Here is a 27,745-nt window from a genome sequence, read left to right as displayed (position 1 = left end):
AGATTTTCTTAATTAAAGGATTTCCTTAATGATTTTTTTTCTGAAAGATTAAAAGAAAAAGGTTAGTAGTGCAAGTGCAATATTTTCAATGAGTGAAGAAAAGGTGATAATATCTTTAAACTTAAGACAAAAGCATCCAATATGATACATATACAGTTGCATTGCACAGATAAAGAATCACAAAATACCTTATAGATCTAGGATACCAACATGATTATAAGCCATATGAACCTGAGCCAAAGCCCATCAATGTTAATGGAAAGATTTCCACTGATGTTAAAGTGGGCTTTGGATCAGGACCCCTCTATCTTGTTGTTTGTACCCTAGTATATAAAGGTCTCCTTTTTGCTGTTAAAGATCATGTTAAGGCTGATTATTTAATATCTACCTGCCTGGCAGCAGGGGTTTGTGAGTTTGATTTATGTTTTCAAAGTGGAAGACATTAGCAAGCAAAGTTAGCATTATTATGAAACAGTTGAGTTAATGTTGTTATGCCGAGTTTGAATCAGAACTGAGCATCCAAATACCCCTGCACTTTTTAAGACCTCAGATCCAATTTTATGTGCAAACTTTGCCCCCTGAGGCCCATCTCTAGTACCTATTTATTTAGTTAATATCAGGTATCCCTTACAACTTTATTTTCATTATTCTCTAAAATGTTGTAAAGTCAAACAGCAGGGAACGGTCACGTGTTAGATATGCCCTGTGGAGAGCAACGTGTAATATGCTGCTTGTGTCTATGAATATTTTATTGTTGACCTACCTGAATTAAGGTCTGACCCTGCTTCCGTTGAAGTTAATAGCCGGAGTTTCATTGATTTTAATGGGAGCAACATTGGCCCACAAAAGTAAAAACTCAGTTTTATCTGTTCACTACCTGCACGAAGTGAGATATTGATGCATGTAATTTGGGTTTAAGGTAAAGAAACCTTAGGGTGAGTGAAGGTTCCTAGGTATCAGAGCAAGATATAGTGCCTCCAGATTCCCTTGCCTAGAAGAGTTTCCATGTAATCTGTTAAATTGGCTCTCAGGCTCCTGTGTGTTGCTAGAGTGGCACAAAGCAACCTTATCACAGACCAGGATCCAGTTCACCATCTCTTATACTTGAGTGATCTTGAAAATTGAATTGTTACTTCTAAGAGAATTCAAATGGGCAGTGAAATTACCATAAAGTTGCTTGATGTCCTGAGAGTAACTAGACATATATCTTTCATTTAAATCATTCCTATTCATCCACATTTCAGTTTTGTATCTGTTATTTTATAGGACAGGCAAATTACTCTTTATTCCTGACCCAAATGAGAAGATACTGTATATCTGCAAAGTGCTAAGTACTCTGGTCCTGATCAGCAGAGCACTTAAGCGTGTGGTTAATGTTAAGCCCATGAGTAGGCCCATTGTATAATGGACGTATTCATGTGCCTAAAGTTAAGTACATACTTAAGTGCTCTGCTGGGTCAGGGCCAGAGTGCATAGTACCTGACAGGATCAAGACCAGTATTCTTACTATATTCATCATACTGGGATAGAATCCATATATTTACTGTGCAAAATCTGATGTGCATAGTGACCCCACCTTTGCAACCTTTATTCATGGTAATTACCACAAACTCATTCTGCACACCCACTGACAACTAGTATGAATAAATGTTCCCCAATCTGAGTTAGAGTTGCACAATTCAGATCGACGCCTTTAAACCGGTAATGTGGACACACTGGGTTCAAATCTCAAACACAGTCGAAGCCAGCTTTAGTTGGATTTAGACTTGCAATTCCCTATCCATTGCATTTTGTTCATATTTGTAAACTTGTCATTGAAGCTGGATATAAATTTGTTGTTCTACCTAAGCCTGTCAAGGCTACTGTTCACTGGTGTAATTCCAGTATGAACCATGTTATCGAGAAAAGGGCATATGGGGGCAAGTTGTGTTGTATTTTCCTTGCCTTCCTGATCTAATCAGCTGAGATGCCTCCTTGTGATTGGAAAGGTCAGTAGAAGCCTTTCCACTTGATTTCTCAGTGAGTGAGAGCAAGATTGTTTTAGCTCAGTTCTCTGATCCTACTGGAAAAATCCAGGAAAAACAAACAGTGTTGTGTGTGTGTGTGTGTGTGCGCATGTATCAGACTTTGTCAGGAAGTGATTTAAGTTATCATATTAGTCTTCCATCAGGTGGTGAAACACAGCTGTGTTAATATTAAGGGCTCATTCACACAGCAACTTTATCTTGCCTCTTACCAGTTAGGAGAACAGTCAGCTAAAAGTGTGGTTGATGCCCATTCAGTACATTAAGTTAATAACAGGTGAATCTTAATCATGTGCTGCCTCTGCTAGCTGCCTAATTTGGCAAATTGTTCAATTCCTATGAGTGATTAGGCACACATTATTTTGCTTGTGGAGAGGACTTCCACAAAGGCACATAAGAGATGAAGAGGGCAGTGGGTGAGGCCTCTGCAGTGGGGTAAAATTGATTTTCCCCTGGACCATTGTGGAAGTTCTATGTAAAGTAGTGTATTTAAGTTTCTGTGCCAGCCAACAAAATCAGGAACTTTTTTTTACTTACCACTACATTGTCTTTAACTCAACGCTGGTGCCTGCAGCTAGATATATTAGAGCTGACACAGTATTCTCATGGTGATTCAGAACATCCCATATATGCTGCAGCACTCAAGTTCTGCTTGAGCCATTGTATTTAATATGCTGATTATTTTCAGACTGATGTAAGTTACTGCAGGAGATGTATACCAAGGAATGTTGTGAAGAAATAACTTAGGATATTCAATCAAGTAGTGTTTTCCAATACAATTTTACATACTCTGCAGCTTCCACAAATAAAACCGATAAAGTAAAAGACTCATTTTGTGGAGCTGTGCGTAAATTGCATTTTACGTGAAACATTGAAAATAGGGTATTGCCACTTTTGGCCTATAAAAGAGTTGGTTGGTTTGCTCAGTCGGTCAGGCTGAAGTGCTTTTTACCTTGTAATAAGCTAGGTTCTGTTCTGTGTAAATCTGAGGTCCCTGCTCCACTTGGTACAGTGTTGTTGCCATGCATTTATACCAGTGTGACTGACTGACTGAAAGCCGAACTAGGACCTCAAGAAATGACTACAGCTGTAGCAGTTGGCATAATCCATGGTTGCTTAAGTATCTATAATAGCAACAAAATAACTGGTCTCACACAGGAGAAGAAATGTCACATTTCACTGTTCATCTAATTTATTTTCATTTTGGTTCTGTGACCAATAGAAAGTCACAAATGCAGCTTCTCGTTTATTCTGCTGCCTCAATGAAATGTTGGATCTGCTGAATATGCTTGAGAGGATTCTATTGAGAGCTGCACTTTGAAGCTAAACTTTTGCTGACATGGCAATAAAGTGCAGATCAGTAGAGGATGAACTTCCCGTGGCGGGAGTTCAGCAGAGAAAAAGCCTCAGATGTTCAGCTGCTTTCCATACCATCCTCACCTGCTGAGTCTGCAAATTTGGGCTAGAAATCTCACAAGAACAGTGTTTCTCATGAGGTTTTCACACTTCCAGTCTTTATCTAGAAATGCAACAATAGCAGCCGTTTCTTAGTACGGTCCTTAGCCAGGATGCTAGGGCCTCTGGATCTATGTCATCACAAACCTCTGTGGCATATCTCAGACTCCATTGTCCACATCAGCCTTTGCAAGATTAGCATAGAGACACCCTCCTTGATATGCGAAGGGAAAGAGTGTAAAGTTCCCCTGCATGACCACTGTCTGAAACCTCTCACTCTCTAGAGCTCCCCCCACCCACCTGGGATTAAAGTGGTGCAAAGTTTCTTGCTCCAGATGTAATTGTATTTTGTTTCTTGTGGACAAATTCAGACTTTGCTTACACCTTTGCCTCCAAGGAGCTTGCACAGAGTGCAAGCCTGTCCAAAACTGGCTCTTTGTAGGACAGCCTTATAAGAGAAAGGTGAAGCCTTTCGTGTAAAGTCAATCGAAAGTTAACTACTCACAGCAAGAAGCAAGTGCCACAGAAGTCCCCTATCTCTAACAAAGTGTGGTACAAATTTTCAGAAGAGTTTACATAAAGTTAATAGGCATCCTTTTCTGGAAGGAACATACCGTGAGGTGCTTGTAATCAGCTGATCCTGTTCTGGAGGATTTAATCTAATTGTTGTATATTTAAATAGGGATTATGCTTGGTATTTACAACACTAGCACTAATTCTGTAGCCCTCTTGTACTGTTTGGCTGTGAATTTCAATCCTTTCTTTCTCTTTGGTATTTAGAACAGCCAAAGTCCTGAGGTACTCAGAGCTATTTTACCACTGTCCCTCTCCGGTGGGTACAACCAGACATTGAAACATGGCTTTGTTGTCATGACAGTTGTAATTCCCCAAATGTTGCCACATGTAAACTCACCTTAAATTTGAATTCTGTCATCTTCTTAACATGTGGTTAAGCTTCAGAGTGAACAGAAACTGCAATGACTATGTTTGAATTAATTAAGATTTTGCAGTTTGCTAAAGATAATTATTTTTTTAATTAATAAGCTGCTTCACATGCAAGGTACTTTATTGGGTTGTCAGGTAATTGGGGCTGTTAATTCTATCTCTTGTAAATCTCATGCAATAAACACACTCCAGGACGGAAGCTGAAATCACACAAGATTGAGGTAGTTTGCTGTGAAATTTCTATTAATATCTTTGAAGGGGGGTGAAACAGTATGAAGTACATGAGAAATCAAAGTTTAAAAGAAGTAAACCAGCTGGCTTGTGTTACATACTACAGTAAATCCCACTTGTATGAATAACTGACATGAATAAAACATTTACATGTATGCATTCTTTATGGGTGAAACATTTTTGTATACCTGTCATTGAGAGTTAAAGCTGGAACGTGAATAAAATGTTTGAGAATTTTTTAATCTCCCCCATTAGGGCATTTTAGTGCCTCATTTATTCATTTTTGATCAGTCACATTGTTAAGCATCCAATGGTCAAGCACTAGCAAGCATGGAGAAATTACCTTTTGAACTGAAGTAGTGTCTCATGATTGCAGCTAAAGCTATTATGGGCAGTAAGGCCACGTGGTTGCTGGGAAAAGTTGAGAAGTGATGTAAACAGTGCTGTGGGTTACACACTAGTATGCTGGTGGAAAAAGTGAGTATAATTTGCACTGACTTGACTTTCAGGGGTCTAAAATGAATACAAAACATACAAATGGAGTGGTGAGTGGGGATCAGATATGGTCCCTGACATACATGGGTGTGCCTCCAGCTGATGTCAGTGAGGGCTGAACTTGTTCCCAAGAGGGTCTGAAGTAATATGATGCAACTTCAAGTAATGTGAAAGGAAAGTTTAATTTTATCTCTCACCTTCCTGCTACAACCAACAAGTCATGTAAGCGGCACCCATTTTTCATAGCCACTGGTACAAATTGCACTGTTTTGCCACTTACACTCATTTTCTGACCAATTTAACCTGATATGTAAGCAGTGTTGTAACCTACATCTGTGAATTTGGTCCAGTGGTTTTTGGAAAGTTTTACCAACTTACTCTAGATGATGCTTAGTTGATGATTGAGCCCATGTGTCTTAGCAGCCAAGAGCACTTCAGGAGCATTTGGGAGTTTCCTACATAACTGAATACAGAACTGGGTATTGAAATCCCTTCTATGAGATTAGGCCCATATTTCTCCTCTCAGTGCTGTGGAAGGAGAAGGGAATGGCCGTCACTTCCCAACTGATAAAGGTTCTGAGATCTCTAAGGTACGTAAACATAGGCATTTTTAAAAACAATCCCATAAGGAGTTTCCGACCTGGTTGGCACATACATGAAATGGCTCTAAATACCTTCTTTTTTTTTTTTTTTTTTTTGAATTCATGGCATATGTTCAGATCGTCTGGTACTTAGGAGAAGATGGTTTGGGCTTTTTAAAACTGTGCCCCGTCATCTGCTGTTTACGGTGTATGGTGAATTGATCACCTGCAGAGAGGAGGTGGCATCCAACTGCATCTATGAGCTACAATCAGAAAGTAGTGCAGCAATTAATGCTATTTGGTGAGAAGCAGGAGTATGGAAGCTTCTGTCACAGTCCTCGCTGCAGTTCATACCCCAGGTGACTTAATCTTGTTCCCCAGCAGTTCAGCCTATCTGACACATTTGCCATTTTTGAGGGAAATAAAAAATCCTTTGCAGGATGTGATTCTGCATCAATCCAGTTATGAGTATGAGAAATCCAATTATTCAGATTCCAAAAGGATTTATAATCCCCCATGGGAAGTTCCTCTCTAAAACCCAGGGCCTTGGGTGTAGTTCAGGTGATCTCATGGGAGCCATCACATGCATTCAGAAATGTGTATATAGTGATGAGTTGGGAGACGTTCATATGGAAATACCATTTCATCTTGATAAGAGCAAGTTTACTTTGAACCACTCTTGATAGTTAGACACATGGGACAAATTCTGCCCAGATTTTCTTCAGATGCAATCCCCATTGACCTAATTGGGGGTTGTAACTAATGTAAATCAGGGCAGAATTTGACGCAGTCATATGATCTGGCAGTAAAAGGCTTCAGGGGAGAGTCATAGCATTCCATCAGTACAGCCTGTGAGACAATACATGCTTTCATTAGCAGGCTGTGTTTTGATGCCATGTAATATCCCATTAGTTGCTGTTGCTTGGGAAGAATCATAGTGGAAGAACAACATAGAAAAGAACATTAATTTTCTCCCAGAGCAACCTGTCTTCTCTATCTTCTCCTCTGTCTTCCTACTGTGTTTTACCTTTAACATATGGCAGCTCTGCATCATGGGACTAGCACCTAAAATTAAGTCTGGTCTTGCTATTCTCCCTCCCTCTGCCACCCACTACTTGCATATGTGTAAAATTGGTAAGGAGCAGTTGAGGCTTTTACCCCCTATAAACACCATTTTCTTGCTGCATAACAAAAGCAAGTTCCTACGCTTCGACATACGCTATAGTCTGTCTTAGACCGTGAAAGCACAACTTGTACTTTAAATACGTCTTTCCTGGAGAACAAGATGTGAATTCCCAAATATTTCAGTCCTCTGGAATGCCGAGAGACCAGTGTTTATTTTTCTGTTTTATGGCAAAGGAAGGGATAGTACTTCAAAAAAATTTTTTTCATAATTCACCCAAGAGCCAGAAGCTTTTCTTTTGTGCTTAACTGCCGGGGAAGAATATTTCCTATTGTTGATGTACAGGCAAAAGGTTTTGTGTATATATTGAGATGTGTTAGTCTCTTTTTGTCCACCCCCTTGCTCTGTAAACCTGTTCTTTTCCATCTATCAGTGATTCTGTAGCAAATACATGCAGGAGCAGACACAACTCACAGACAAAACACTAAGATATTTTAAAGACTTCCTAGTACTTATGACACCTTAAGAGCAGTAAAAATTGCTCAAACCATTTAAAAACCAAAAGACAGATATTTATCTAAAAGAGATGCTCTAGTTCAAAAAGGAATTTAATTTAGGGAATTCCTATACCCTGTGTTATGCAGGAGGTCAGATAAGTTGATCACAATGGTTCCTGCTGGCTCTATAATCTATGAATCGGACCAGCCTGCTTTTTGACATTTGAAGGAACTAATATCTTGTGAACTGAGACATCCTTTTAAAAATCCCTCTCTGTCATGCAGTGAGGAGGAGATGGTGGGAACAGATGGCTGAGGCCTGTCACATTGTCTTTGACCATTCATTGTGTCTGTAAGAAACCAAAGAGACAGATGAGTATATGCCCAAGGGCCAAATCCTTCTGCCTTTTATGCCATCGTAAATACTGAGAGACTTCATGGAAGGCAAAGGAGTTACTTGGAATATCCACCAGTGTAGTTGAGAACAGATCGTGATCTGTGGTAGGTAACCAAGTAGTCTGAGACAATACTCAGAAAAACAGACAGACCATTAAAGCACAGAAAAAATGGTATAGTGGGTTTTGTAATCAAGCTACTAAATCAAGCAGCCACCTTGAAAGCGTGCCTTGTCACACCCTTTAGAGTCTTATAAGTAATGGATGACATCAAATAGATCATAAATGTCTAGTATGTTTGTGTCTCGGGGGGGGGGGGAAGAACCACAATTAATTTTATTGAAAGCTGGATATTTACAGAAATCTATTTATGATTTAATGACTGAATTTAAGAATAATAAAGCACTAATCATAGCTGGACAACCTCTATAGCATAAATGTAAATGTTTACAGCAGTAGGGCTAAATGTATCATCTTAAAAGGAAAACAAGTTTTCACTTGCATTTACCTACTGAATGCTAAATAGAAACTGTAAAGCTATAGACTGATAAGCCTTTCTGTGACCAAGCCTACCCCCAAACATTTCCACTGCATTACAAAGTTGGAACTCTTCTTAGTTCCTTAGACCCAGGTCCTGCTCTGTCCCTTTGTGGATTCAGTACTATTGCACACGGTGGGTGGCAGAAAGGACCAGCATCTTGTATTTTATAATCTGCAGGTTATTTTGGTAATAGCCACAGTATTTACGTGTCTGTGAAATCTTCTTTCTAGTTCAAATCTTAGTAAATCCACTGTAGTTCTCATTAGGAGTGGACTTCTACACTCAACATCAAGGCTCCTGTTTAAGTGAGTTCCCAATGGTATAACGAGAGACAGTACGATCTGCAGGACTGAGTTTGGCATTTGCAATCCAGTATCTCCTGAATTGTAATGCCAGCTCTGATCCTATCTCCCTGTATGACCTAGGGCAAGGCATTTACACCATAATTTTTAAAACTGCCCTCAGTTTTTGAGTGCTGAATTTAGCATCTACCAATAGGGCTGATTTTCATAGGTGCTGAGTACTGAGCCTAGTTGGAGTTGCTCGTGCTCAGCACCTCTGAAAATCATGTCTTTGTCATAAATTTGGCACTCAAAATTAGAGGCCACTTTTGAAAGTATTTGCTTTAACATCTCATCCTCAATTTTTCCATCTGTAAAATACAAATATTGTATTGTAAGAAGAAAAGGACTACTTGAGGCACCTTAGAGACTAACAAATTTATTTGAGCATAAGCTTTCGTGAGAGCATAAGCTTTTGTGAGCTACATGAAGTGAGCTGTAGCTCATGAAAGCTTATGCTCAAATAAATTTGTTAGTCTCTAAGGTGCCACAAGTACTCCTTTTCTTTTTGCGAATACAGACTAACACGGCTGCTACTCTGAAACCTATATACTAAGAGATTATCAGGTAAGGTTGGTAGAGGATTGTGTGCTATGTATTGTTGTTATAAAGCCTTTAATCTAAAGGGTTTCAAAATGCTTAGCAAACTTACAGTCAGACCAAGATTTTCAAACGTGACCCATAATTTTAAGTTCTAATTTTTTGTACCAAATTTGAGACATCTTCAATGGGTCTGATTTTCTGAAAGTGCTAAGCGTCAGCTCTCTGAAACTCAGTCCCCTCAGAGGTGTCTCATGTTGGCCAGTTAAAAATGGAGGCACCCAGAATCACTTGTCACTTCTGAAAATCATGTCCAGAGATCACTTGCATCTACCAATGGCACAGAAACTCCTCTAGGGTGAGATGGGGCTTCTGATTAAGAACACACAACAACAGTTGAGCATGAGATATGAAGAATACTTTTACCAATGGAAACTACATGAAGAAGTATGGATAGGCCGAACGGAATTATTTGAAAAATAAAAAATATATCAAAGTTTTTAAAATAGTTCAACTCCCAGCATATGTGGTTACAGTGAATTCATCTGTTCTGATTTTCTGTTAATTCATTTTGTATTATTGCAAGAGAAATAACCTCAGAGGTAAAACTAGGGGACTTGGCACTGGCTTGTATGATAACATGAGTTGGTAATACAAGAATGTTAAGACTTTAAGCAGCTTCTGGCTGGGTTGGGGCTTTTTTGCGAGGGGTGGGGCAGGGAATTTTTCCCCCCCATTATCAGGCACCAGAATGGAGAAACATTCTTTTGTCCTCTGCAGATACTATACTTCCCAATCAGGTTCTGGCATAGCAGGTCATGTACCAGTTTACATTTCCTTCCTGTGAGCAGAACCCTAGAACTAAATTCTCTCTTACTTGTACGCTCATAAATCCCACCAAAGTGACTGGAACCAGTTCTGACCTCTGTTTACTGCAGTAGAGTTACTCCAGCTTTACACAGGTGTGACTGAGGGCCAAACTCTCCACTACTGGGTCATTTCCATGTAGGGACTGGAAACTGGGTGAGTTCAAAATCCTGTTAATTCTTCCATTCTTGGAGCAGGGTTTGCCGCTTTGCAAGAGGTCAGAGGTTCCCAGTGGATGTATCCACTGGGAACCTCTGACCTCTTGCACATAGGCTACTGAATTACCCTCTTGTGGTAACACTCAATCACTACTGACCCAGGGATATTTGAATTGTAAGTGAATGATCATGTACCCCATCACCAATTCCAAGTGTTTACTCAGCATTGGAGCAGTTTACACAGGACTGGATCCTACTATTGTTGTTGTTTTTGTTTCCAGACCGGGCCATTTGTGCATTGCTGCACCTTCTTATTAATACCACTAGTAGTACCACTATTTGGACAAATAAATGATCTTTTCAGTGATGGCTAACTCTTATGAACCTGCCTGTAGCCTTTTAATATGCTGCTGTTTAATGGGTTTATTAAGGTTATAAATTGGATTCTTTTCTTGGGCTTTCATTTTATATTATTTAACTACTAAACCCACAGCCCCTTCAGAGAAACACAGCATGACTGAGGGTTTTGTGTGTCACATTAGGACCTGAGCGGGGGAGATGATCAGTGCCCTCAGTCTCACTGAAGCCAATGGGCGCTTAGGGCACTAACCGTCTTCCAGAAGCTGCTCAGTACCTCAGGCCCTTAATCTCCATCTCCTGTGCTATGCCTTCCCTACAGGTGTTTGTTATAAAATGTAATCCTGGGAGGGAGTCAAACCAACTAAAAACTAAACAGAAGTTATTTTTAAAAAATGTTTATTTTAAATTCAGATCATCTGGTTTTGATAAATACATAAAACGTTACTCCACAATCTGCTTGTGGTGTCTGAGTTCTGAAAATTGTCTTCACCAGCTGTTCTCAAGATTGATTTACTGTAATTACCCAAAAAGAAAAGGAGTACTTGTGGCACCTTAGAGACTAACAAATTTATTTGAGCATAAGCTTTCGTGAGCTACAGCTCACTTCATTGGATGCATCCGATGAAGTGAGCTGTAGCTCACGAAAGCTTATGCTCAAATAAATTTGTTAGTCTCTAAGGTGCCACAAGTACTCCTTTTCTTTTTGCGAATACAGACTAACACGGCTGCTATTCTGCAACCTATAATTACCCAGTTTTACCCAATTACAACTTTGATCTAATGCCCCTGCAAAGCTGAACAACTTTAGCTATAGTTGAGAACAATTTCCTCTTTGCAGATCTCACCAATGCATCAGCATAAGTGGCAACAGCATGTTTTCCGCTTCACTCAGTTAACTGAGAATCTCTGTATAATATTTAACAGCTGGCTTCAAAATACTGACATTTTAAAAGAGGCTACAAAAGCATATAGGCTGGTTTTTGAGTCAGAAATCTTGACTGGGTCAGCAGTGTACAAGGGCCATAAGAGTTGATGGCCACGCTCCTGTTTCACCATAATCAGTCAGAGCTGATATCACTGAAAAGACAGACAGGTTAAGTCAAAATGAGAAGAGCAGAGGGGTAAAAGTGCTGTCTCCTAAAAGCTAAGGGATAGTTTTGATCTCAGAAAATGTGATCATAGATGCATAAAAGTGGGCTTGGTCTACATTATTTATACCGCAGCATTAATTAGACACTGTCTGCAGCCTGTATGTTGAGTTTGTGAAGTACTGTATATGTGCCATATTCTGCATGGTCTTCCAGGGCAATAGAACTGACACAATTCTGATGCACAGGGGGTCCCAACCACAAAGCACTGCAGCATGGGATTTCTATTTGTGCCACCATGCAAGGAGTGAACTGGACCGTAGTCAGCAGATCTGCAGTTACTGGATCCACTGGCCAAAAGTTCTAGTCCCAGGGAGTTCAAAAACAATAGACTTATCTGCAGTTGTAAGACTCTGTGGTTCCTTTAGTACTCCTCTTGCACCTGGTGATAGGGGGAAGGATCCCACATCTCGCCACCAGCACCACTGCAGAGCAAAGGCCTGGTTACTCTGACTTTGTGCAGGGCTGCTGTTATTGTTTGTTATTACACAACCCTTTACCAAACACATAAAGGCAGTATTGATCGAGGTCCAAGGGACTTGCAGAGAAACTCCGAGAAATAGGAAATACAGGGAAACAGTTGGGTGCAAGGAGGCATAGAAAGGCATTGTGGTTGAGCAGTTAAAAGGCTTCCTGAAAGAAGTGGGTTTAAAGGAGAAGGGGAGTGTTTGGTGCATGGAAAGCAAAAGGCCATTCAAAGCATTAGGAGAAGCATGAAAGAAGAGGCAGAGCAGGAGACAAAGGGAGCAGTTAGGGCAAAGCTGTGTGGAGCCCAGCAAACAGGGCTGTGCACTGAGATTCTATGCAGGAGAAAGGGGAAGGACTCGCGTATTGGGGCTAGGGTCACCAACCCTCCAGGATTGTCCTGGAGTCTCCAGGAATTAAAGATGAATCTTTAATTAAAGATTATGTCATGTGATGAAACCTCCAGGAATACGTCCAACCAAAATGGGCAACCCTTATTGGAGCTTGGGTTCCTGAACCTTCACCCTATGTAGGGCGATCCACATAATATTGAATCCACAGGCCACAGCTCTACTTCTCCCATAGCCTGGGCCTACCCCACCTCCAAGCCCTTACTGAATGGCAGTGCACAGGAAGTCCCCACAATGATTTCCTCCTGGCAGGTGATGTGCACCCTGCCTGGCATCCCCAATTCTCCTGCATCTGGGGATCTCTGCACCCAGGTGTTTATGCATATAGAGGAGAAGAATGGCAGGGTTTGCTCCTGAGAGCATACAAATATGTAAAGGGATCTCGTATAAAAATGGGGGGGAGAAGATCAGTGTAACATTACAGGTGCATTACTGGGTGACATACGTGATGTGTAGCCTTATCATCGTGCAGTTGCTGCTAACAATAACTTCCACTACATCCTGTTTTCGTTGCGGGCTGTTTCAGCAGCAACGTTGAAAGTACCAAAGGTTAAGGTTTTGATAGTAAGGGATTTCCCATCCTCAGTCCTTTGCCTTAAGGCAGTCAGCAAAAGTTAGTGGTTTTGCAATAATTTTCATTTATGCATAGATCATTTAAAGTTTTATCAAGCACCAATAATCTTGAATTAAGCATTACTGTATTTTGCATTACCAGTTGGATTTGGGAGATCCAAAATCAAGGATACGAAAGATTAACAGCTCAGTAAAATGTCTGATGCAAGTTCAACAGCTAGGTTGCTAGGATATGGGTTTAGAAAACCCCCAGCTACCTTTGTCATTGCAATTGTGCATTTCATTTTAAATGTGACACGTTCTCCCTTCACTTCCATCATGTGCAACACTACTCAATTCAAAGGGTAAGCATAGGGTTCACATGAGGCCAAAACTTGGCTTTCTATATTCAAATAGGGCTAAATCCTGGTCCCATTGAAGTCAATAGCAGGACTCATTTGGCCCATAATGAATCTTTATGTGGTGGGAGTTTGGTTGATTATTGGTTTGAGAGACATCCGGACTCCCCCAAAAATCTCAAACAGGCCTTGCACAGGATTTCTCATCTTGCAAGTTGCCTGTCACTCATACAGTCATGCAGTGGAGAATTTTGGTGAGTTAATCCACAGGAAATGGCCCTGGTTCACACTGGCCACCCCCATTCAGTCTCCCAGCACAATCGTCTGCAAAAAGCCTCTAATGGACTCCGTGCAGACAGGGAACCCTGCAAAGTGACCTGTACCAGTTCTGCTGCCTACAAGGCTTTCCATGACCCTCTGAGAGATTACAGAACTTGGCCCTGTACAAATTAATGTAATGTAAATGGGAGATTTTTATCACTCAAGGTGAAAAACATAATTTGCTAATTCTCAAAATCTAGCAAAGATGCACAAGCTATTTTTCATCAGCTTATCCCTCTAGCTTTGAACCATTTGCCTTTGAACCCTTCTTTCTTAAGATAATGTCCTAAATTCTCTTCTTGAAATAAACCATTATGCATGCTAGGAAATAAGAAACATAAAAAGGGTAATTTATAATTAGATTTAAATAATTCACTGTTGTTTCTTTGCCAATAAAATAAAGACTGTGTTCTCTTGTTTTGTTTTGTTTGTACAAGCAATAAAATTTGTCTTACAATTTACTGCTGTTTAAAAAAAAAAAAAAAAAAAAAAGCAACCAACAACAAAATGCTGACATTCCCATCTCAAATCTTTGTTTTCCACCAATAAACTTGGCTATCTTCCAATAACGCTGACTTGTTTGTAAACCTAAAAAGCTTTAAATATAGCTAGCGCATAGTTGATTGCTCCTAAAATGTGGTCAGATGAATCGTTTCCACAAGAACATTTGCCAAGGGACGCTGCACAGTTGAAATGGAAAATGTTACGCAGTTATGAATTTGTGTTGTGTTGCTGCCTTTTCAAAACTCTGCAATACTGTCAGTAGTGTCTTAAATTAAAAAAATATGGTCCTTCAGTTAAATAAAGCCTAGAGGTATATTTGAACTCCTTCTTACTTCCATTGATGCCCCCACCGCACAAATCATAGAGGATGTATTTCTAATATGAGAATGTTCCGCAAACCAGTAAATCTGGGATTATCTCATTGGACTGATTATGTCAAAGCTCTTTAGCCACAGCACTTGATGAGAACTAAAAATAAATACCAGGGCAGTATACAATTATTTTGTGCCTAAATAATCTGTGCTTATTGTGTGTGTCTTTCTCTGATGTGAGATGTTGTATCTGGACTTAAGGTTTATTTATGAAAGTTCTTCTAATAAGGGTGTTTGGGAAAAGGTTGTAAAGATAAAATGGCGCATTGCACTTATCAGTTTTAAGGGGCAAAGCCTGTTCTTATACAAGTGAAAATCCAGCATAACTCCATTGAAGTCAGTGGAATTTATTCCAGATGCACACTAGCCCAAAATTTGGCCCCAGGTGTTTTGAAATGGAGGGGCCCAATTCTGTTCTTCCTTACACCATTTTTTCCACTGGTTTAACTCCATTGACGTCAGATTTTACTGCTGACTGAGGGCCTTATCCTGCTCCATAGGAATTTTTGCATTGACTGCACTATAGGAGCAGGATCAAGCCCTCATAGTGGTAGAGCAAAATCAGATTTACTGTCAATTTTTCCCCAGATGTAAAGTTTATAGAAAAATGCAACTTACTAAAATAGATAAATAAATAGAAAATGAAGTCTGTGTTGGGTAGGACCCTATTACCTGTGGACATTTATTCACATCATTGCCAAACTAGCGCACAGTTTGTTCTAATTCACATGACTGGCTGTGTGTGCTCATGGTTCATAGATGCATTGATTATAAGGGGCCACTGTGGTTATGTCTGACTCCCTGTATAACACAGGCAATAGAACTTTCCTGAATTAATTCCGGTTTGAACTGGAGCAGATCTATTAGAAAAAAACATCCAATCTTGTTTGAAAAATTACCACTGATGGAAAATCCACCACAGCCCTTGGTAAGTTGTCCAATGATTAATTACCTTCACTGTTAAAAATTTGCAAATTATTTCTACTCTGATTTTGTCTAGCTTCAATTTCCAGCCATAGGATTTTGTTATACTTTTGTCTGCTAGCTCAGACTGGATATAGCTGTGTGACAGACCAGGATTTAGGCATGTTGGACAAGACTGTGCAGGGACACTGGGAAGGAAAAGGTAAAATTAAAAATGATTCCATTATTAATTAAAGTCAGTAAGGGAAAGCTGGATAATGACTATGTAAAACTAGGCAGAACAAAGCACTTCAGACAGTGCTGTAGGGAACAAATATGTGTTAGCAGGGTGAGACATCTGACGTCATGATTTCTACAGGTAATCAAAATCAGGTAAGTAATTCAGAAAATGTATTAAATGATCAACATGTTTAAGGCTCAGTCCTTCAGCTGTTACACAGACAAGTGGAATTTCAGGGTGACAGTATTTTAAAGAATGATATCCAATTTTAAAACAGTGATTTAACTTGTCAACCAGAGAAAAAGTCTCTTTTGGGAACTATTAACATCTCAGAAAACTCATTTTAGAAAATATGGCAAATATTTTTTCCTGTTGAAAACCAGATTTGTAAATATATTCATACACACACATAATTGATACGTAATTTATATACACATATCTATAATTTAAATATATCATTTTAACAATGAGTGATTGATTTTTTTAAATTGTCGTGTTATTCATAAATTCCATATTAAATGTGATATTAGAACTCTTTTCTATGTCTGGTTTCGGAGTAGCAGCCATGTTGTGTTAGTCTGTATCCGCAAAAAGAAAAGGAGTACTTGTGGCACCTTAGAGACTAACAAATTTATTTGAGCATAAGCTTTCGTGAGCTAGAGCTCACTTCATCAGATGCATTCGATGAAGTGAGCTATAGCTCACGAAAGCTTATGCTCAAATAAATTTGTTAGTCTCTAAGGTGCCACAAGTACTCCTTTTCTTTTTTCTATGTCTATGCATGATAGCTATAAACCTGTTCCCTTTGAAATGTACACACTTGTTACTCTAATAATTAAAGAGCTCACTGAAGGCTCAGTTTGCATCTCCTATTCTTGTATATCGTCCCATGGCTTAACTGGGGCTATTTTGTGAGTCTGGAAAATTGCGTTCATTTTCCGTCACAATGACTCGTCAGGCTTCATAGTGTGAACTGGTTTCTGTTAAGAAATAGTTGTCAGCCCCACGCCAGACTGGCTGACAAGACTACACCACTGTATTCTATTAACTTGTTACAGTGTTTAAACTTTTACCCAGTTGATCCTGCAACTCCAGGAAGGTAATTCCATAATATCTTAAATAATTTTAACGAGTAGCTTCATTTTTAAATTGCCAATGTTGTTCATATATCCCATATGAAATGCTATATTAGAACTCTTTTCAATGTCTATGCATGTTAGGTATAAACCTGTTACCTTTGAAACGTACACATTTGTTACTCTAATAATTAAAGAGCTCACTGAAGGCCCAATTTGCATCTCCTATTCTTGTAAATCATCCCATGGTTTAACTGGGGCTGTTTGTGAGCATAAAGGTTGCTAAATCTATATGCCAAATCTTGCTGTTCTTACTCAGTCCCTCTACAGGCATCACCCCATTGAAGGTTTGGCCATGTACTAAGTAATGGATACATTGACAGGCTACCAGCTCAGAAGATGGAGTAATCTAGTTAAAGCAGCTCAAATTTTAACTTAAATTAGCTTTGTGGTCCAGCTTTACTTCATGGTTGGCAGCAGTACTGTCTTCATCACACTTTATTTAGTGTTAGCTCAGTACATCTGAGTAAAAGGTGTGAGTACAAGGTAATGGCATAGCTCATTCATCTCATCAGAACAGAATAATCCCTGTACCAGTAAGTCAGTGCTGCGAGACACTGACGCAAAAGCTAACCTTCAGGTATTAAAATGAGACCGCAATCAAATGGTGCAGGAAAAGAAAGAGCAAGTGAATGCAAAAGTAAAATTTGTTCCTACTTACAGGGGTTCAGATCCAGAGTAGCCCCATTGCTTGCTCATAGACGTTAGAATGGTGCAACTGCGAGCTGAAATTGGGCCCCAGCTTAGTCGGCAGCTCTGTGTTAGAACAAGGCGTGAGACTTACTGTAAATAATGTAGCTGCATTAAATCTACAAGGCATTGTAAAGGCCAGTGAGTGTAATTACAGTCACAGAGACCATGGGCCAGTTCCTCAGCTGGCCTAGTTGTGTTGGTTTCCGTGGAACTCTCCCGATTCACACCAGTTGAGGATCTGGCCTGATGCTTATTGCTGCGTAAGCCAACTGTATTTGAACAAACTGTTCAGAGAACTGCTCAGCAGACAGAGTGCAATGCAAATACATAGGGGGGAAATAGAGAAGGAGCAAAGATGCAGCAAGTATTAAGAGAAGAGAATGAAGTGAAGGGGATGAATATCAATGAGAAATGTCACATGTAAAGATCTTTATACACTAATAAAACTTAGTCAGATTCAGCCTGCACTTACACCCCATTAAATCAGTGAGTCAAATTCTGCTCCATGTTCCACCTGTATAAATGCAGAATATGTCCATTAACTTCCATAGAATTACAGTAGTTTACATGGGCAAAACAGAGCGGTGAATTTGGCCCAGTGGATTTGCAAAACAAAGCATAAAGCAGGCCAGCAATGGGGCAGATGCTTTTCCCTCTAGCCACGAGGTAGTACTCCCTATTTATGGGACCACTAACACCAGAGCTGTGTTTTTAAATTCACGTGTGAATACATACTAGCACTCCTTTTTCCTGTGTATGCTACACCTCAACTCATAACTAACTGAAGAATAAAATCACTCACCTTATTACTAGGCTTGGCAGGATTTGATTCAAATCACTAGTCATCGGTAAACATTAATTTTATCAGAAATAAATGCCAAAAATATCCATTGATTGCAGTCGGCAAGCGCAGCCTCCCCTGCACGTAGCACCCTCAGGCATCTAGATCTCAGAAGGCACTAGGTGTGGGGAAGGCTGCAATTCTTGTGGGGCAGAGCAGAGATCCCAGCCAGGACCACAAGAAGAATGACGAATTCCCAGCTGAAGGGGAGGCCACCCCACTGTTGAATGGCTCCTGCCCAAGTACAGTCCCTGCATTTACTGCGAGTGAGTGAGTGGGGCAGTGATAGTGGGAATGCAGGGGCTCCCTGCATGGCCCTGGGGTTGGTGACAGTGTGGTGGCTTCCCCTACGGCCAGGGGCTCATCCTCCTCCTTGCATTCCTGGCCAGGGATCTCTGCTCTGCCCTGCCAGAACCACAGCCTCCTTGCACCTGCAGGGTTCGGGTGTCACTAAATAATTGTTCTCTCTCACACACACACACCCCTACACACAGTTAATTTTGCACAATTGTGAAAATTCAAATAGAAACAAATGTTAAAAAATGCTTTAAAAACCCATAATCTCACACAACCAAAACATTAAGTTGATAAAAATTGGTATCTTAGTGAAACAACAAAACGAAAATCAAATTCTCCCAAAATTACTTATTACACATTCCACCCTTGTTGTTTCTTTCCTGTGAACTGTTTCTGCTGTGGAGTGGTGAATGTGGCCTGCCTTAGGATACACAGGCCAGGCTCCCATTAACCTCAGAAGGAGCTATGAATGTCCATAGTGTAGACAGATTACGGTGGATTTGCAAAGAGCATCAATCAGGGCAGAATTTGCTCAGGACCACAATTTTTTGTTTTGTAGGGTATAGCAGCACAAGTATTTGCTTGTTTAACAGGGTTGCAAGGTAGTATAATGGGACTCTTGTGGGTTTCCTTAGCACGTCTGTTCCTCTGATCTTACTTATTTTTCTTGCTATTGCATATGAAGACAATATAGTCATCTGATTTGTCAGCTTTTTCATAATGATCATTTTATATTACAAGCTTCCTCTTTGCACCAACTTACCTATAACAACTAAATCTATTAGCAGGACTAAAAACAGTGAAAAGAACTATATTTCTTTTACCAACAGCACCTCCTTTCCAGAAGGGACAGTAGGGTGACCAGATGTCCCAATTTTATAGGGACAGTCCTGGTTTTTGGGTCTTTTTCTTATATAGGCTCCTATTACCCCCCCCCAACCCCCGTTCCGATTTTTCACATTTGCTGTCTGGTCACCCTAAGAGACAGAAGGCTGTGACCTGCCCATATACAGTGTGGATGGTATCCACACAACTGATCATTTCATCTGGGGGGTGGGGGGAGGAAGTGGGCTTGGCCTTGCACTATGTATGTTATTTGCAGTGTTGTAGCCATGTTGGCCCCAGGATATTAGAGAGACAAGGTAGGTTGGGAAATATCTTTTATTGGATCAACTTCTGTTGGTGGAAGGGACAAACTTTCAAGCTTCACAGAGCTCTTCCTCAGGTCTGGAGAAGGTAACCAGAGTGTCAAAGCTAAATACAAGGTGGGACAGATGGTTAAGCATAAGGGGTTCACACATGCTGTTGGAGACCACTTAAAATGAAGGGGTCTTGAATGTACTACACAGAAAAATGATAAAAGACAAAAATACCCTATCACCCATGGGTGAACACTTTTCACCCACTCCATGTCTGACCTCTCTAGTCTTGTCCTCAAAGGAAAGCTGCACAACACCTTCACAAGATGAGCCTGAGAACTTAAATTCATAACTCTGCAGGACTTAACATAAAAACCATGGACTTAACAGAGACGCTAGTTTCATGGCTCATTACTACAATTTGTAATGCTGCTGTCTGCTAACCCTTAATTGCCTTAACCATTTTAAGTGGTGTCCTACAGCATGTTTGAACACTTTATGCTTAACAATCTGTCCCACTTTGTATTCAGCTTGGACACGCTGATTACATCCTCCAGACCTGAGGAAGAGCTCTGTGAAGCTTGTCCCTTCCGCCAACAGAAGTTGGTCCAATAAAAGATCTTATCTCACCTACTTTGTCACTCTCATTATGTACACAAGTTTACCGTATTCTCAGCCTGACCCATTTGTCTTCACTCACTAAATCTGGGAAACTTTCAGAGCAGGTTCTTTTTAGCCATTCATATTGTGGGAATGCAATTACTTATAGCAGACCAAGATGATGCAAGCGGCTTGGGATGGTATTTAAAACGCAGGGCCTGATCCTGTAACCCTTACACAAGTAGGGATGACTCTCGTGAGTCAGGTTACTTGCATGAGCACTGGCTCCGTAAGATGCCCTGAATTTGTCCCAGAGGATGACTAAGATTATTCCCGTTTTGGGTTTATGTACCTCTCTCACCTTCAAGAGGAGAAGTGTCTTAATGATTCTAGACCTCTCTAGTCCATCCTCTAGTATCTGAGCATGGAACTGTGAAGCAGAATCTCCTGGATCCCGCTCTGGCTGATTCCTTCTCTGACCTCATCAAGTCACTTGGCCACTCTGCTCTCAGCTTGCTGGAATGTTGGGAGACTTAATTAGTACAGGTTTGTAGAGTGCTGCTGTATTAGTGGCCAGTCACAGTGGTCATTCGTGAGACACCACCTCCAGGGTATTTTCAGTATGCCAAGATTCCTTTGCTGCAAGAGCACTTTTCTCCTTAGCTTTAAATTAAATCAAGGGGGAATATTTGAGGCAGGGAACTTGACTTGGGATTCTCACATCCTAAAGGTACCTCCTTTTTCCTACAGAATAGGAAATAAATGTATGTGAGGTTTAGACACTCGTACGCTGGAAATATTTTAATAAATAGTTCTTAGGGTCTGATCCTGTGAGACACCGGGGACCTCCAGAGAGGGGCTAAGCATCCTTAGGACTTCTCCTGTTTTTATGATCTGAAATAACCCCTTTGGGGATGCTAATGGCATTTCTTGTTTCCATTTAGCCATGTAACACAGACAACATCATGGATCCATCCAGTGACCAGTGCACTGAACTTGTCCTGCTCTGAGGAGAATGAGGAAGACCGCACCAGAGAGCTTCCAGACCCCAAGAGCTGAGACTGGTGGAGAGCAGTTTCAGTCTCATTTCAGCATCTGAATAAGAAGATGTACACCTTCCAATAGTCTAATGTAATAGCGCCAGATCTTACACCTATTGAAGTCAATAGGAGCTTTGCCACTGATTTAGGTAGGATCATTTTCAAGGCTGAAGTTCATCTTGGCAAAATTTCCACTAAACCCTTAAGGACTTAGGTGGTGCACAGGACCTGGGTAAGTCCTGTGCACAGGGGTCACTCTCACCCTCATCCCTTAGGATTTGATCCTGACCTTTCACCACTTATACACTGGTATAACTTCCTTTGCTGGAATGGAGTTAATCCTGCTCCTAGTATGAGAACAGAATTGGGTCCAGTGGCTGCAATTCTCACAGTGGCTTCAAGCTGCTTGTAGAGCCATAACATACAAGCTGAGCTTTTTTACCAGTGCTAGTAGTTGTAATAGAGATGCCTTTTCTGTAACTACTGAGTCAGTCTGTTTTTATAGCAGAAACTTTCAATGTATTTTGCTAGCAAAAGTTTATGACAATTTGTTGTAAGTATTGCAGCCCAGATGACTTTTCTACAAATATTTTTAAGATGAATGATTAGGCCTTAGGAAGACAAGGCCTTGATGAGTTGTCAAGTATAAAGACACAATTTTGGTTGAGAAAGCCGTACTCTGTCAGCATAATCATGCAATGAAAATGATTTCACTTTTGTACTCTGCTAAACGTATAGACACATGCAACTATTTCAGTAGAAGCTGTGAAATTTCAAGTATGATGAAACCTATGAAAGTACCTCTGGAATCAGCAGAATTCAGTCACCTCCTAGAAGTGGGTCTTTAAGTAGACACAAAACAAATTCATTCTGGAGATCTTGAGGATGTTTTAAAGGGGTTATTCAAAATGAGGTGCTGCTGAGGCCCTACAAACAGGTTTCACTGTACATCAGCAGCATGAGATATTTTAAGATAATGTTACATTCAGCACAAAAGCTGACTTCTGCTTTGAGTGCCTGATTCTACAATAGGTCACTAAAAACGCTCTCCTCTTTTTATATCTGTGACAATGACAGGTATTGACTAATGAATGAAATAAGGAACACTAGAAGCACTGATGAATATGCTAAAGAAAAACAGTGGTTCAAACCTTTAGAACCAAGGAGTGAGGCTCTGTTTTAAGGGGTGAGGCGGGCACAGGTTACAGCCTGAATTCCTTTAGGAAGCATACATAGGAGTGTCGCGCTCTGAAAAGATGCAACTTAGCTCCACTGGTCAATTCAAAGCCAGGTCCCCATCCCTCACACCCCCAATGGGGAGTCTCTGACAAGTGGTGGTGCTAGATTTTCAAATCTTTGTACTATTGAGCAGAAGGACCTGACTTGTTTACAGCTCCTACACCTACTGAAACTCTCCTTGCCACCTTCCCCTCACACCCAGTGCAGAGCCAGGCACAGGATAGCTCTTAGGCCTTTAACATTTAATTTGCTTTACAGAGCAAAACTTCGAGTAAGCCTCCTTTCTGAGTCACAGTGTGGCTCTTTCTCGTATATGCTCCATGTACGACGGCATCACACCCGGGATAGCCCCTCCCAGGGAATCTGTACTGCGTCGCAGAGAAGTTAGTTTTGCCCAGTCTCTCCCGGAAGCAAATGTCATTCCTAGTGCTGAGCAATGTCGTGTTCACTCGGAAGGCTGGTAGGAAAAGTTGTTGTGTTTTTTTAAGGGCCAATTACCCATGCATGTGGAGTCTGTGTCCCTTCATGTAGCCGGTAGAGGGAGGATGTTATGGAGGGAGCTTGACCAGCAGATCCACTGAACAAACCCTCGGTATGACAGCAGTCTGGAAAGCTGCCATGCTTCAGCCATGATCTGCTAGGGCCTCAGAGCGAGGATTGTGCCCCCATCCCTCAAACCACCACATAGAACCACTGAGCAGAATCCATTAGCAGGGACTTTGTGTCGAGCTATAATGGGCCCTTTAATCATGCCGTTCTTCTCTAAACGCCCTTTAAAAACTGGCACAGACTCCTGCTGCATGCAGGACTTTGTACCGGGGGTTTTCTGCAGTTTCCTTAGTCCTAGGAGTCATGTAAGTGGTTTGTTTATTACAGAGCCAAGGTGAGTGAAGTAATTTCTTTCCTTGGACCAACTTTTGCTTTCTTTCCAGTGTGTGAGAGTTACACTGTGGTATCTTGTTTGAGGTGGTGCCTTCTGGAGTATGTGATGTTTATTCCAGGCACTTTCTGGCTCTAATCAGGGATTTCCTACGAATTCTGTTTAGGTAGGGCATAGATAGACTGTGCTGCTCTGATTTCTTTGTGAGAGATTTGAATCAGGTCGTGGCTACACTATCCTCCCAGGGCTTGATTTAGCCATGGGTTATGCTATCTCAAAGTAAAGGTCGGTGGTCACAACTCCACTCTGCCAGTGGCTTCCCAGCCAGCCAGCCCAACCCTGAAAGTGGATGGGGGTAAGGCTAGGACCATGAACAAGGCAGACTCCACCCATTGGATCCACTGGAGAAGGGCAGCTATGTGAATGCTACCTGCTCTCCCCAAGGAGTGAACACTGACCCCCTGTCCTGAGTATGCAATTCACTGCTCACTGCAGCAGTGAGGGAGAACCCAAGATAAAATGTTGGCATTCTGCCTGCTGGGCTTACTTGGAGAATGTTTCTCTTTTATTTTGACTTGATAATTAAAGACTTCTTAGAAACAGATCATTGCATCCATCTAGTTTCTTCTGTATTCTAGTGTCTCATCTGTCACATAAGCTACCGTAACTCATATTCTCCAGCACTGAGACTGTGTTTTGAAACCTGGGATCTCCAAATGTTCTCGTCTATTTTTGTAAGTTGGCATACTTGTTTCCTAGGGTGGTTTTTTTTTTCCTCTCACTGAAGCAGTTTGCAAAACAATTTTGATTACGTTGAATCCTGTAAAGTGGGAAAACGGCTCTGGAATAACGTAATGAGACTTTGTAAAGAGCAGTTGTCAAAACACACAACTCTGTAATGGCTGCTTTACATTTTTACTGCACAATGAAATGTACCAAGTGGAAGAGCAGTGGAAGTACAACTTCATATCCATTAAGAGAACGAAACAAAGGCGTTGCCAGAAAACAGATACTGGAGCACTTCAGTGGCTTCATGTACGTCTATTTTCTATGTACAGTTGACACCATTATAAATAGGCTTCTGCAACACTCTGGTATTTACCTTTACAGTAGTACCTGTAGTACACTGCACCCTTCGAATTGGAAATGCTGCAAGTACCAGTGTTAGCAAGTACTCAGGTGTTGCAGTGACTGGAATAAACAGGCAGATTAGACACAAAGGCCGAGATGTACAAAGATATTCAGGCGCCTACAACTCTTACTGACTTAAGTGGGAGTTAGGCACCTAAATATTTCTGAGGCTCTTGGTCAAACTGCAGCTGCGAAATGCCTTCCTTTTAATTCAGCCCAATATATCACTTAAAAAAACAGGGTAGATCACTCCCACACCATACTCATGCAGAGAAACCACCCTGAGCATCCCACTGTAAGTTTCAATAAGTCACTACAGACGACTGTTTCACATCCTCTGACATACCACACAAAACCATCATTATTTAGGGTGAACCCACCACCACAAGGCCTATGCACCCCTCAGGCCCTCCAGGGCCAATTCTGCAGGACTAAAGTCAGTGGGAATTTTGCTATAGATTTCAGTGGGAGCCTTGAGGGCAGAAGTGGGATTGAAGTGGTACATAGCCTTTGTGCTGTCCTCTGCACAGCGCTGAATTTCACTATAACCTCTTACTTAAGTAAAGCCACTCTCAAAGGATGACCCTGCTCACACTTGGCTTTAGAAAGCCCTTTGTACTATCGGAGTCTTATGGAGGCTTGTACAGGCCACGCCACCTTGTATTTAAAAAAACTCCTAAAGTGATGTAAAGCTCTGACGCTCCTTTCACAATAAAGATCTCAGTGATATAAACCACTTGTGTCTCTTTTACAATTATCCCCCACAGCTTTGTGATATCATCCATGGCAGATTATGCAGCTGATCAACTCCAGGTCTTGCTCATGTTATAGAATTGTAATGAATAAAATCTTTTAGACTAGAAAAGGGAGTAAATGACAGCAGGCCAAGCCTGTCTGTCCTATTCCTTTAACCTTCTTTTTACAAAGGTGACTCAAAATGCGCCTTTGGGGAGGAATCTAGAAAACCCACAGGCCTTTCAAAAACACAAATCCTGTGTTCCAACCCTGCAATGATTTCCACACAGGCCCCCCATGGAGCCCCAGTGACTTCCTTCAGGAGTCCACTCACAGGGATTCAATAGCAGGGTGAGGCTCATGTTTGTAATCACCTGCTTACAAGGAGGCAGCGTGTCCAGTAGGGCATTGGCCCAGGTGTCCTGTTCCCAGCTCTGCCACAGACCTGCATGATCCTGGGCAAGTCACCTCAGCCCAGATCCTCAATGGTATTTAGGCATCTAGCCCCCCACCAATTTCAATGGCTCTTAAATACCAGGGAAGATCTGCACCTCTCTGGGTATCCGCTTCCCATCCCACCCTCTAGCTGTCTTGTTCGTTTCCATTGTCGGGTCTTTGGGGCCAGGCCTTTGTCTCACTCTGTGTTTGTACAGTGTGTAGCACAGTGTGGGTCCTCAGTTGCAAGTGGGACCTCTGGGCACTACCGTAAGTCAAATAATTAATAATTACCATAAAGAAAAAAGCAAAGGGATGGCGGTTTGTCGTTCCCTGAAACGCACGCGCCATCGCTGCTGTGGCGTGTGCATTGGCTGGTTTATTTCAGAGTGTGTTTGGCTCACGGGAGCTACGTATTGCGCGGCTACATCTACGCCACAGACCCAGGCCTCGTCTCCTAGGTAACCAGGCCTGCTGAAGAGCGTGTCTTACTCTTACCGAACGGGTCTTTGCTGGGGGGAAATGGCCACGTTGTTTTGCTAGGGAAGGATAAATGTGTCAGGCCAGGGATGAGAGGCCAGTTGAAGCGAAGCAGCTCACGCTGAGCCGCCCCATGTAATGTTCACCAGCCTTAAATGCTTCTCATGCCAAGCAGTTTTATAACTCAAACAACGGATTCATTATTTTATATTAAGCCAGTGTCTGACAGACGGGGGCGGGGTGGGGGGAAGGGCAGTCGCCGCTGAGGTGGGGAAAACCCTCATTTGGAAGATCGTTAGTTAATAAGAGCAGCAAATAGGAGAAGCACCAAGGTTATGCTGCGAGAGGCCAATGAAGAGAAAGTTGGCCTCCTTATCGATCCCATATTTAAGACGCAGCCAAGTTCTGTTCTCACACCCTTAACTATCCCCTCTTCTGGGTAATGGTTGTTGCCAGATTACTAGGGTTGATCAACACTCAGAACTGCAGATGAAACTACTCAGCACCCCTCGGTGTCTTTCATTGGGCATCCAAAATCGGCAGCCCCTGCCTTTGAAAATGTTGGCCTCTGTGGCTTGTCCTACATTACACATTGAGTCAGTGGCAAAATTTGGTGTAGCCCCAGGAATCCTTATTTTAAGTCCTATGGTCTAACCCCAAGACAACTCCCAGACCCTTCCCAGACCATTTACCCACCAGGTAATTTTGAGTAGCATGCTGTTCTGATGCTTCAGAGCCAGAGCCCTGTGTGGTGTAATTCTGCATTGGGTTAAATGGAGATACACAGATCTACGGATCTGGAGCAAACTTCACAGAAGTATTTAGACATCTAAAGATGCAGACTGAGTTAGGCGCCTATCCATTTCAGTGCTGTTGAAAAGCCCACTGAGCCCCTAGAGAACAGGAGTACTTGTGGCACCTTGGCGACTAACAAATTTATTAGAGCATAAGCCTTCATGGGCTACAGCCCACTTTATGTTCTAATAAATTTGTTAGTCTCTAAGGTGCCACAAGTACTCCTGTTCTTTTTGCGGATACAGACTAACATGGCTGCTACTCTGAAACCTTAGTGCCTAGCTGCACCTTTAGTTGTTTTGGCCTTTGGTCTTAACCATCAGATGGGTGGAATGATACTATGCTAAAAATTAAACGTCAGTGAACGAAGCCTAACCGCTATTCTCAATAACCAGCTTTTTGTTTTCATGTAATGCTGAAAATACCGGCCATTTAACAGGTTGTACAATCCAGATTCTTTTTCATATTTTTGGCAGT

General features: G+C 41.4%; 1 protein-coding gene across 5 annotated transcripts in view; it reads left to right on the top strand.

Annotated features, from left to right (window-relative positions):
- Positions 1–24,296, top strand: part of STXBP4 (syntaxin binding protein 4) — a 137,187-nt gene extending 112,891 nt beyond the window's left edge. For 4 of the 5 annotated variants that reach the window (XM_043497348.1, XM_038371322.2, XM_038371318.2 and 1 more), the window contains one exon: positions 21,478–24,296. In XM_043497348.1, the coding sequence (XP_043353283.1) occupies positions 21,478–21,543 (66 nt within the window). In that variant the 3' untranslated portion in view covers positions 21,544–24,296. Of the gene's footprint in view, positions 1–4,259; positions 5,480–21,477 lie in introns of those variants that run through there. The other variant, XM_043497339.1, reaches the window with a different exon arrangement.
- The last annotated feature ends 3,449 nt before the right edge of the window (positions 24,297–27,745 follow it).

This window comes from Dermochelys coriacea, chromosome 14 (assembly GCF_009764565.3).
Source record: "Dermochelys coriacea isolate rDerCor1 chromosome 14, rDerCor1.pri.v4, whole genome shotgun sequence".
Taxonomy (NCBI): Eukaryota; Metazoa; Chordata; order Testudines; family Dermochelyidae; genus Dermochelys; species Dermochelys coriacea.
The sequence above is the reverse complement of the archived record's forward strand: the minus strand, read 5'-3'. Positions and strand labels throughout refer to the sequence as shown.